The 12,214-nt window shown below is 45.1% G+C and overlaps 1 protein-coding gene across 8 annotated transcripts in view; it reads left to right on the forward strand.

Annotated features, from left to right (window-relative positions):
• Positions 1-2,074: 2,074 nt before the first annotated feature.
• QKI (QKI, KH domain containing RNA binding) overlaps positions 2,075-12,214 on the forward strand; it is a 149,542-nt gene continuing 139,402 nt past the window's right edge. For 5 of the 8 annotated variants that reach the window (XM_061130292.1, XM_061130288.1, XM_061130289.1 and 2 more), the window contains exon 1: positions 2,076-2,272. In XM_061130292.1, coding sequence (XP_060986275.1) covers positions 2,131-2,272 — 142 coding nt within the window. In that variant the 5' untranslated portion in view covers positions 2,076-2,130. Of the gene's footprint in view, positions 2,273-3,275; positions 3,629-12,214 lie in introns of those variants that run through there. The other 3 variants (XM_061130293.1, XR_009690689.1, XM_061130291.1) reach the window with 3 other exon arrangements.

Genomic DNA, 12,214 nt, shown 5'->3' on the forward strand with positions numbered 1-12,214 from the left:
CTCATACAATGGTCGGTTTTTGTATACATTATTTTGTATACATTATCAACTAAACATGTCATAAAGGGCTTGCAATAAAATGCAGATGCAGATTTGGTGGCTGACCACATTCTGCAAACCAAATTTTTTGAACTGCAGTGTGGCTGTTCAGAAAATTCCTTCCCAAAGAAATAAAAATGTTTGAAATGCAGTCTAACTGCAGGAAAACCCCCTTGCCCAGTGTACGGTTATTTCTGCATGTGTGCAAATACCAGTGTTGACTTTGCGCTTTTTCAACTTAGGCACCCGCTCCTCGGTCCGCCTCGCCATCGCGGCTGCATGGGATCATTACTGGATACCGAAGCCGTCGCGAAGCGCTGCAGACGGCGCTCCCGATCCCCTCCGAATTCGGTCCCGCCGGTGCACGCGCCTCGCCGCAGCGGCTCTCGGGAGGGCTGGGGGCCACGGAAGCGCGGACCCCCCCACGCCCGGACCCCGCCGTACTGACCCAGCCACGCCGTCGGGCGGGCCAGAGGCGCCCACCGAGGCCGGAGGCAACCGCGAGGAGCCCGGGAGGTCGCCGTGCGCGCCCACCGTGGAACCCGTCCTGGCAGGACAGCCCGGGGGCCGGGAGCGGAGACTACGCTACGTCGCCGCCCCCGCGGGCCCGAAGGTCCGGCCACCGCGCGGTGGTGGCGACGGTGGAGGGGGAGGTCCCCACACCAGGACCCCCGCCCACCCGGGCGCGCCCCCTCCCCCGCCCCGCCCCACGCAGGCGCGCGGCACGCCCCGCCCCTTCCCCCTAGGCTCGCGGGTCCCCGGCGGGGGCGGGGCGACCCTCGGAAGGGGCGTGGCCGCCGGCCTCGACGCACGCACGCACGCGCTCTCGGGCTTCACGGCTACGTGTCGGGCCACGTGACGCCCACCCCGAAAGTCCCCCCGTGAAGCAACAGGACGTTAAAAAAAAAAAAAAAAAAAAAATTTGTTTTGGGGGGTGGGGGCGGGGAGGGCGGCTGAGTGGCTTTAAAAAAACCTATAGTAACGGGGGAAGGGGACAGGGCCGTGAGGCGGCGAGCGCGGCCCTGACACGCCGTAGCCCGTCCCGCCGGAAACCCCTCTCCCCCTAACGCCACAGCCCGACCGCTCCCGCCAAGAAGAGCCGGCCCGGCGGCGCGGCCGGCGCCCCCTCAGCCTCCACACGCCCCCAACCCGAATCACCGCCGCCGCCCTCCCCCGCCCGGCGGCCCCTCCCTCCGCTCTCCGTTCGCCCGAAGCGGCGATCCCCCGGCCCGGCGCCCAGGCCGGGCTGGCTGTGCGCCGCCTCCGTCACGCCGGCCGCCGCCGTTCCCCTCAGGCCGCCTGAGGGAGACGGCGCGGCGGCGGCGGCACCGCCTGGGCCGGGGGCCGCGGGGGGCGGCGGCGGCGGCGGCGGCGGGAGGAGGAGCGCGCCGGCCGGGCCCCGCTAACGGCCGCCCTGCGCGGCCCCGCCCGCCGCCCGCCCCCGGCCCTCCCCGCGCCGCCGCCCCTCCCCCCGCGCCGCCGCCGCCGCCGCCGCCGCTGGCAGCGCCGCCTGAACTGAGGCGAACTCCGCCGCCAAGTGAGTGAGGAGGAGGAGGCGGCGAGGAGGAGGAGGAAGAGGAGGAGCGGAGTCAGAGCGCGGCGGCAGCGGCAGCGGAGAGGCGGCCGCGGCGGGGACCAGCCCAGAGAGACCCCGAGCCCGCGGCAGAGGCGGCGGCGGCGGCCGAGCGGGCGCGACCAGCCGAGCGAGCTAGAGAGCGGGCGAGCGGGCGGGCGAGCGGCGGCCCGGCTCCTCCTCGTCCGGCGCCGAGCGGCCCCGCGCCCGCACTCGGCCCGCGGAGACCCGCCTCCCGCCCGCCGGCCTCGTGAGGGACGCGCCGAGCCGGCGGCCGAGGAGCGGCGGCGGCGGCGGCGGGCCGGGAGCGCGTCGGGCCGCGGGCGGAAAGTGCCTGCGGGGGCGGGGGGAGCGCGGCGAGCGCGCGGTCCGGCCGCCCGGGCGCCCGGCGCGGGAGCGGAGCGGAGCGGGACGCCGAGTCCCGAGCGGCCGGCGGCCGGGGCTCCCCGCCCCTCCCTCCCTCTCCGGCGGCGGCGGCGGCGGCGGCGGCGGGCGGAGTGAGCTGCGGAGCCTGGAATATGGTGGGGGAAATGGAAACGAAGGAGAAGCCGAAGCCCACCCCAGATTACCTGATGCAGCTGATGAACGACAAGAAGCTCATGAGCAGCCTGCCCAACTTCTGCGGGATCTTCAACCACCTCGAGCGGCTGCTGGACGAAGGTGAGTCCTGCCCGGCCCGGCCCATTGCGGCCCGCGCCCGGGCGGCGGCCCCTCTCCCCGGGACCCGACGCCCGCCGGAGTGTGGGGAGGGCGGGAAGGTCGCGCGGCCGCCGGCGGGGGACCGTGCGCCCGGGGCCGGCGAGGCCCGGGCGGGGCGCACGGAGGCGGCGCCGAGGCCGGGGGGCGCGGGACGGGCGGGCCGGGGCTCGGGCGGGACCCGCGGGTGGGACGCTCTCCGCCCCCCCCCCCCCCCCCACCCCGGTCTCCCTCACCCCGGCCCGGCCTTGCGTCGCTGGCGCCCCGGCGGGTGCGCCTGTGGAGGCTGCGGGGTTGCCGGCTCCCGGCCCGGCCTCGAGCTCCGCGACGGCCCCGAGCTCCACGGGCCTCCCGGGGAGCAGCCCGGCCTCGCCCGCCTCGCGGGCGCCTGAAGGACACCGGCCTCGGGGCCGTTCCCGGAGGGGCCACCCCCCCTACCCCCCAACAGAGGTCCTGGCGGTTCCCCGAGTGGGGCTTGTGCTTTTGTTTTTGGAAGTTTGAGCAGCTTGTAAATACTCGAGGGGACCGAGGAGCGTGGGGCTGGGTGAATTGAAAGGCATCCCAGAGCCGACCGAGAAAGTACAGCCGCCGTAGCCGAAGGCGAGGACAAAATGACAGCGGAAAGCACTTTTCTGTCCTTTTGTTTGGGGAAGCGAGCCCCGTCGGGGAGTTTTAAGTTCACTTTCGGGGGGGTGAAGTCGAAATACCGCGAGGACGCGTGCGGGCGGCGTCCGACTTGGAGAGAACTTGGGCGGAGAGCTTTCCCCCAGGGCCGCGGCCGCCTCGGTGTGTAGGACAGGAAGCCGAGGCGCCCGAGAGGGCGAAGACGAAGCGAGCAAAAGTTTGCAGCAGAGCTTCGTCGGCGGAGAGCTGCGAGGAGCGAGGACCGCCGAGGACGTTCTTTCCGGACGACTCGGAGAGGGCTCGACCGAGGTCCGGCGGCGCGGCCGGGCCGGAGCGTCCCTGTCCGGGGTCGTTTCCGTGGCCGCCAGGGGAAAGGCGACCACTACGAAGGGGGTCATTTTTGAAAATTGAGTAGCGTGGAGTTTCTTTTTTTTTTTTCCTGCTTAGAAGCATCTCCGGGAGGACTGTTTGAAGAAAACGGAAAACTGCTGCATAGCGATTAACATTGGATTGTAGATTTTTCGCAAGGATTTTGAGAGATTTTTACAACAGATCTGGGAGAAAGGGATCTGAAGCTTGGGGAGTTGGAATGTCACGCAAGAACAAAAGACCGGAAATACCTGCGTGATAAAAGGAGGTTGAAGAAGCATCCCAGGAGCTTTGGTTACCATGAAAGTCTCAGAAACAACTCGAAAAGTAGAAACTGTTGGATATTACTGCGTACTGTTTTTTGTGTGTGTGTGCTTATATGTTAAACATACAGCAGTAGATAGATTTCATTGAGATGAGCTTTTTTCCCCCCCATAGTTGAAACAGCAAATCGGTTCATATCAAATTGTTCCGGGGAAAACTTGAGCTGTGCCTTTAAGGGGTTCTGCTTTTCCTATTTGTGTTGGCATTTGAAAGATTGTGGAGGCAGAAAACTTTCTGGAATGTCAAAAAAAAAAAAAAAAATTGTTGGAACTCTTAAATTGAGTATTTCCAATTGTGGGCGCTAAGGGGCGCCAGTTATTTTTTTTTAAGCTTAAGAGATGTTTGGAGCAAAATGTGTAACATTCTCAGTTACCTGACCTATATTAAATTTAGTTGAAACTTAAATCATAGGTCCTTTTGTCATTTTGTGTCCATATATATATTTGAAGACACTTCGGAACAATTTTATTACATTTCATGTGATTTCATGAATTCCACATGCGCTATGGAAGTAATAACGCTATTTTTTCTTGGCACGTTTTGATGCATTTAAAGTTTTAGTGGTATTCGTAAAAACTTTGAGCTTTTTCTTTAAGCGTAGTTGTATAGAAGAAATCTTTTATAGTCATTAGAATGAAAATAGGCTTTGATTATATTAGGGTTAAAGTTGCGTCTGAATTAAAATGTTGGATTCAGTGAGACAGCATAGGAGATATAAAAAGTTTGGAAATGTTTTCTCCTCATTTGTACTATTTGAAGTAAATTGAGTTTCTCTGACTGATTTTGAAAGATTTTTCATTTGTACTGTTATGTTGGCCTGAAATCTCTAAATGGTAATTGAAGTTGGTTCTAACCTTTGGCATGATAATTTTTGATCTTCTAAATCTAGAATTCCAATTATGTCCATTATTTCTAACAAAGGTTTGTTCGTTTCTCTCTTTGGAAATAGTAATCGTTTGAGTTTTAAATGTTGTAAACCACTGGTTGAGGAGGAAACAGTCTAAGTAATATGTATTTTTTATTTTTATTATGGTTTACTTCATCTCTGTCTCAGTCTCTATTGAGTTTTACCCTTTTCAACTCCCCAGCATAAAGATTGCTCCTGTATAGTAGCTAGGATGTTTAAAAAGGGACAGCATAATGACTAGGAAGTTTGATTGTTTTTTATCAGACCAGTACAAACAGGGAGGAAAAGGGGTTATTCCTTAGTGTGGAATAAGCTGCTTCCTGTAATTGTTAGACTTATTATAAACTTAACTTGACTTAAGAAAAATATTGGTTTCTGAAGTTCATCACATTTTTATCTGTGCTGGGTGATTTGATTCTCAAATTTGGCAAGTTGTCCTTTACTCCTTTGTGGCCTATCATTGTCCAAAACAAATTAATCTACTTGTTTGTGGTTAGGAATTATAATTTCCTTTGTCCATATGCTTGGCTGAAGAATTCTTTTTTAATTTAGTTAAAACTAAATTTTATTTCAGTGATTAGTCACGATATTGTACTTACTGATAGTAGTTGTATCTTCTGATAATTGTAAGTTTTAAATGAGTAGCAATTTTATTTTGACATATTTTTCAAAAGTAAGCTTTAAAAAAATTTCTTGGTCAGTTTGAGAATATTTGGCCAGTTACACATTGGGGATTTCTGTGTTCTAGATTTCGTTTGGTTGATTAAAACTTAAATGCTTTAGAGTAAGCATTTTAATTTTATGCCAGGTTAACCTTTAGATTATATTTTGACTGTGGATTGTGAACAGTCTTTTTTTGTTTACTGTTTTTTTTTGTGTGTGTGTGTGGGGGGGTGCAGGAGAGGGGATGTCAGATTTTTCTCTGAAATAACTTTATTTAGCATGGTTGCTTTTTTAGGTTGTTGAATGAATTCTAGGTTGGACCAGTCTCATAAAAGACATACCATCAGTTGATAATTCTGATACTTGGTCTTCCATTGAGATAGAGACGATCACAGATAGGTTTGATTGAGGTTTTAAAGTGTTAAACTGCTCTTCCTTTAAAGAGAAGTTTTCCACTGAACCAGCCTGGGACTATCCATGAGAAAGAATAGGTGTTTTTTTTTTTTGTTTGTTTGTTTTTTTGGGAAACCTTCCTTTGTCTTGAAAATGAAACTTAAGCAGGAACAGTATTTGAATGTAACTTCTGTTTTAATAAAGTATTGCAGTTTAGAATTGAGACAGCATAAAAATAAAAATAAAATCACTCTCCCTAAAAATCCCAAATAGGGGGAAATGGAAATCTAGAGATATTAAAATTAGATTGAGTGTTCATTTTTAGGCAGATATGAAAATTGTGACTATATGGTATAGTTTTTGAGGAAGACTAGTCTAAATCTTTTTATTGTGAATAACTGAAAAAGTAGTGCATGGCTCAGAAAGAGCAAACATGTTAGAGTCCACGTTAGTGATCTGAAAAATTTGTGTTCACTTTTTCGTTATCTTTTTTGGGGGTTGGGGGTGAGGGAGAGATGTAAATTTTCTTTTTGACCTTAATTTATTTTTTCTCCCTGTTTCCTCTCCCTTGAAAATGAAATTAAAATTTGCTTTGCTAGTTAAACATTTTCCAATATTAAATGTTTGTTTCCATTCATTATGCATTCATTATTGAATATATCATATTTTAGTTTTCCTACAGTTCATTTTTTTTTTGAGAAATCTTGCTGAGTTTAGAAATTACATGGTTATTTTTTTTGTATTGAGAGGAATTTTGTTATATAAGTTTATTATAGTTGGTCCCCCCCACCCCCCCCCCCCCGCTGCCGCTGCCGAAGAAGCATTGTTGACAATAATCAATATCTGTAACAAACTGATTTTAAGTTGAAGTAATCTGTTCTTGAGGAGCAAAGGTTGTGTTTTTGTATGCACAAACCTTTGCATTACTAGTAATGAGAAGGAAGCTAGTTTTCATAATCAGTTTTTTCCATTATCCTTTTTTCTCCTCACCCAGAAGGTGTCAGCAGCTATAATGTAATAATGGGAATGATAATTTGTATCATGGGTCATTTATTCAATACTTTGAAGCTTAACTTCTCTGTAGACAAGAGTGTTTATGTAAAATGCTTGTACATACTATGATGCAGGTGACTTCTTTTTCTTAACTTTATCCAGTTTACATGGTTTTGTAGTAAATCTTTACTCTCCAGGCTGTAATGTACTTGAGTTAATAGAAATAGGTCTCTGCTAATCACATTTGCCAGTGTGTTTGGTATGAGCACCTTTTCTTAAATGGCTTTGAGCATATCAAATGAAAACAAGTTAATTTTATCTTTTTAATGCTTCGTACACATCTTATTCCTGTTGTTTTCCCCCTACTAGTCACAATCCTGAAGTTGAAATGCATCCGTTTTTCATAAGAACAAATGGTTTTTGGCTTCCTTCTTAAGGGAAATAAATGCCTGCAACAAAAGACATGAAGTGAACCCTCCTTCCCTTTCCTGAGCATGATTCAGGTGCTCCTTTTTTGAGACCAGTTTATTATAAGGTTTTGTTTTGTTTTTTGACTTTTTTTTTTTTTTTTGGTATTAAGAGAATTACATCAGTGTGATTATAAAGGTAACTTTTTATAATCTGAGTGGAACCACATTTTAATTTACTTGAGAATTCAATGCTGTTAATATACTTTGTTTGATTTATAATGGTGCAGTTATAAGTAAAACTTGGCCTTATTCTGTTGGGGATGTTGGAAGTGCTATGCTATTGTTAAGTTTTAGTTTTTGATTATTTAAAAGTTGGAGCCCACTGAGCAATTTTCTGTTACTTACATGTCAGCTATTGTGAGATATGTAAGGATGTATTTTAGAGTCAACGGGAAGGGGTTAGTGCATGGGCCCATGTAAAGAAGTCATAGTTAAAATTATGTGCTTGCTGATTTTTTATTTGCATGATTGACAGGACTTCGTCATTTTCTCTGACCCCTCTTTTTTTTGACATTGACAGTTAAGTGTGAATTCTAAGTGCAAAAATGTATTTTTCTCTTAATGAGAACTTTCAGGAAATGTTTCTCCCTTTTTTGAATTGGCATGTCAGCATTGGGACTCAAAATAGCTAGGTTGTTTGATGCCCAAGTAAGATTTTTACAGGTTTATTTTCATTTAATAGAAACCAAAAATAGCATTAAACTTTTCATAGTGAGTATGGTTTGTTTTGTTAGTGTGACTCTGTTACGAAATTTGACTATAAATATAACCCCCGGCCTGTGTTAGGTACTACTCTTTATATAGTTATCATACTTAACATTGTAATATCATCTCTTTTTTTTTTGTCTGTCTCTGGTTTGTAATGTTATCTCTCTCTTTTGTCTGTTAGAAATAGTTTCTTGAAAGTGGCCACCTCATAGCCTGCATATGTGCGATCTCAGACATTTGTTGAATTAATAGATAGGCTCACACTTAAAATTCTTTTTTCATTTCTAGTTTCTCTAAAATGTGTTCATTTCTAGTTTCTCTAAAATACGGGATTAAGCAGATGGTTTTGGGTAATTAGGAAAAAAGGTACTCATATTTTTTTAAAAATGGTATTTTTTAGAAATCTTATAATATTCTTTGCAGTGCTTGCCCTCAAGGAGCTTAATTTTATTTTACTACCATTGGTATGAATGAGAATTAGGAAGATAAAATTGCTTTATTTAAGCAGTAGTTTCTAGCCAGTCTTATACAAAGTGTATCAGTCCATAGGCAGAAAAGATCTGTCAGTGTTCATCTCAGCTTGTGCAACTTTTGGCATTTATGGAATTACATAGGTGAACCTTCCCCTAGTCAGTTACCTATAAAGGCAACATTCAGCAGATATGTATGTCTTGTACTCTGTGCAAAGCACAGTGAATATGAAAGATTTCTTCTCCCTAAGCGCTGCTTTGATGTGCTCAGGGTAAATAAGGACTATTTGAATGGTTTTAGTTTAGAGGAAAGCTGAGTGTAAACATATGTGGCTGTTACAGTAATTTAACACAAATAGCAGTTTTTAAGACACAGGTGTTTATTGAGGCTAAGTTGAAAGTGTCATTACTTAGAAGACTGATAAATTGAAAATTTCAGTTAACTGAAATTTAATTCTCTTAAAAGGAGTCTACTTCTCTGCTTTATCCGTAACAGTGTTTAAAGTAAATGTGCCCAGAGTTTAACAAATACATAGCTTGTTGAAGTTAAGTGATTTATCCAAAATTCTTGTAATTAACAAGGTAATGACTGTACTTAATATTCTCAACATTTTCTCAGTTTCCTGAAGCAGAAACTCACTTGAAAACCTAGCAATCCTGTCAAGTCTAATAAAATAAACAGAATTGTGTTTATATTCATACTGTTGTTTCATATATTGATTCTAACCTACACATTTTATTAAATGAAGTTTTGAGGTTGGTGAAATGATTCAGTTTACATTTAGCATTTCTATCACATTACTTGTGTTAAAGCAGAATTTATCAATTTGGATGCTTTTCAGGGAGGTTGAAGTCTCAGAAAAACATGAAAGTACAGTTAAGTCCATGAAGCGGCCCTGTGCTCTGCGGCCGTGGTTCTAAGGAAGGGGTGTATGTATTTGCATGTGTACAAGCCTGCGTGTGTATAAAGGGAGCCCTGCAGTGGATGTGAGCTGGCCTTGAAATCCTTGCGCATGGGTGCTGCAATGGTGAAGTTCAGAGTAAGGAAGTTTTTCAAAGTAAAAATCTGGCCTCAGGACTGAAATGATTCTATATCAACAGTGGAAAAGGGAGTGGATATTAAATATCTTGCTTTTGACTTTAGTGCAGGACGAGTTGTTGTAAAGATGGGGCATGATCACCTGGTCCTTTGCAGATTCTTGGAGGAAAAATACATAACATACATGTAATTATTACATTAAAAAGAAAGCGCTAGTAAAAAGCAAACTATGCAATTTTTACTTGAAACTTTTCCATTAACTCAGTGTCATAATATTTTACAAGGTCTGAAAATTCATTTACAAAGAGTATTTGAAGAGACTTATATGTGGAAAAACCTGGGAGAAATGTGAAACATTTCTTCTTAGATGTAGTTGAGTGTAAGGCGTGCTGAAGTGATGCCAGAAGATCATGGAATTTCAGAGCTACCAGGGAATGTGAGTTGGGGGATGAGGTCTTCGTTTCACAGGTGCAGAGACGGAGTTAGGGAGACTTGTGACTGGTGCAGATCACAGCACGGTGGGTGGTCTGCGGGTTGACCACACTGCTGCCCACATGGAGCAGAGAAGAACTTCTGCTGTTGCTTCGGGTTGTGGACATGAAGGGGAAAAAAAACAGAAGAGGGTTTTCCTGATTCTGTGATATGTTGGGCTTCAGCAAAATGCTGGTCATAGTTTCGGAGCCAGAATTCACACACATATATTATTCAATGGTAGATCTTTATGATAATTAAAGGGCTAATAATAAAAAAGTAAACACATTTTTAGAGAATTTCAACTCATTCACTTAAACTGATTGGTAACCGAAGAATAGAGCTTTAGCTCTTAAAATAACATGGTGCAAATAAATCTAGTGAATATTGAGTATTGTTTTTACTCTCTTTATTACTGTAAATTCCTATTTTTGAAAACTACTCAAGAAGAAACTTGTGTCAAAGTTTACTATTGTTGGGCGATTCAAATCAGGAATATACAGACTTGTATCAGTTTTAGGTTAGCATAGGGTGGTTACAAGCATAGGTAGGCAACTCTAATGACAGCCAAAAGATGGATGATAGTAAATCCCATGGAAATAGAGCTGCACTAGATAGCCCCTGCATCCTAGTCCCAAGGCCCACATCTGGAGCTTGCACTGTTCGTTTTGAGTAGATGCAAAAGAATTGAGTATAAACCACCGTCACTTGCTGTGTTAACGGTAATGTGTCAACTCTAATAGAATTGATTAGAAGAAATAAAAATTTCAAACCAAGATCATATAAGTTACTCTGAAATTGACTGCCCATAATCGTAGTAACAGTTCTTTAGCTAATAGACCTGGGACCTGTTCATGACTTTACAGCTAACTGGTTAGTTTGGTGACGTTGGACAAGATCTGTAACCTTTCTGAACCTTAGTTTCTAAATGGAATTACCAGTTACACTGGTAACTTCAAATCAAAATACTCTGAGGATGGAGAATATTATATGCAGAAGAGTTTCTTAGGCTATAAGGCGGCATCATCTAACCTCCGTCAGCATTTCCAGGTGGTTTTTCATAGGATGGGCAACCAGATGAATGAGAAAAGAAGACAAAAAGAAGGGTCAGTTATCCAACTGAATATCAGCTAGTTTTTGTGTTGAGGAGAATCATTTCTAGCATTCTGGAAGTTCAGAAGTCACTTTATGCTGAAGTGTCTAATAAGGATTTTTTAAGAAGTGGAACTTGATTTGGTATTAATAGGTGAATGGTATTAGTTGGTCTTTAATGAGGTGAATGGGAGGGTAAGGGATGTTCAGCAGAAGGGAAAAGTAAGGTAGTATCAAAACAGTAGTGATGGAAGATTGAAGGACTTTCATAAAAGTGTGTTTCGAGGAGGTGAGTTGAGATGACAGATGCATGTAGAGAAGCGGTGAGAAGGAAGAGCCGAGCAGAGCCAGAAAACCAGTTTGCAGCTGTATCGTGATGGGTTCTGAACGCTGGGTCAGTGTTCAGGTTTTACTCAGTCTTGTAAGGAACCATTGATGACGTGGGTTGTATCAGGATGCCATGATGAAATCTCTGGAGATAAACTAGCAAGAGTGTATAGAACAAATCGGTTTAAGGAAGTAGACTTTGGAAACTGTGGAGAATTAAGACAGTAGGGAATTTGGAAAGATTCTTATATTTTCTCCAAATATTTAATAAAAAATATTTTTTGATTTTTCTGTTTTAGATTTTAACTTTTTAGAGTTTTTTAAAATGGTGTTTTAACTGTAAATAAACATACATGCAAATTATTTTTTTCTTTACCTGTAAGTTACTGTATTCATATTAAAGTATTGAGAACACATGGGGCTCATGTTTTTACCTCTCAGTACAGTTTTTGGTTACTTAGAATTGAACTTTCATTTCTGTGTGAATTAAAGAGAATTGAAGAAACTCTTGGTTTGGGGAATCTTGGGAATTTTTGACATAGTTTGACTGAAAAATTTTGTTTCAGCTATACTTACCTAATACTGTTAAATATATGTGTTTCATCAAGTACAGTGAATACTTTCTGGGAACTCTACTGTTTATCATCCATTTTACTTTGGGTGTGTGTGTGTGTGTGTGTGTATATGTGTTAGTCGCTCACTTGTGTCCAACTCTTTGCCACCCCATGGACTGTAGCCTGCCAGGCTTCTCTGTGGCATTTCCCAGGCAAGAATGCTGGAGTGGGTTGCCATTTTCTTCTCTGGGGATCTTCCCAACCCAGGGACTGAACCCCTGCATTGCAGGCAGATTCTTTATTGTCTGAGCCACCAGGGAAGCCCACACTTTAATTTATTTAAGGTAAATTAGAGATTTTGGCATTCTATCTCTACATATTTATATATCTCTTTAAAAACTGACAAGTTTTCTACATAGTAAATTCACACTGAACAAAATGGATTAATCCTACAATTCATGTAATAAGCAATCTGTATTCAGATCCCCTTGTGTGCCAAGTT

The sequence above is a fragment of the Dama dama genome, chromosome 26 (assembly GCF_033118175.1).
Source record: "Dama dama isolate Ldn47 chromosome 26, ASM3311817v1, whole genome shotgun sequence".
NCBI lineage: Eukaryota > Metazoa > Chordata > Mammalia > Artiodactyla > Cervidae > Dama > Dama dama.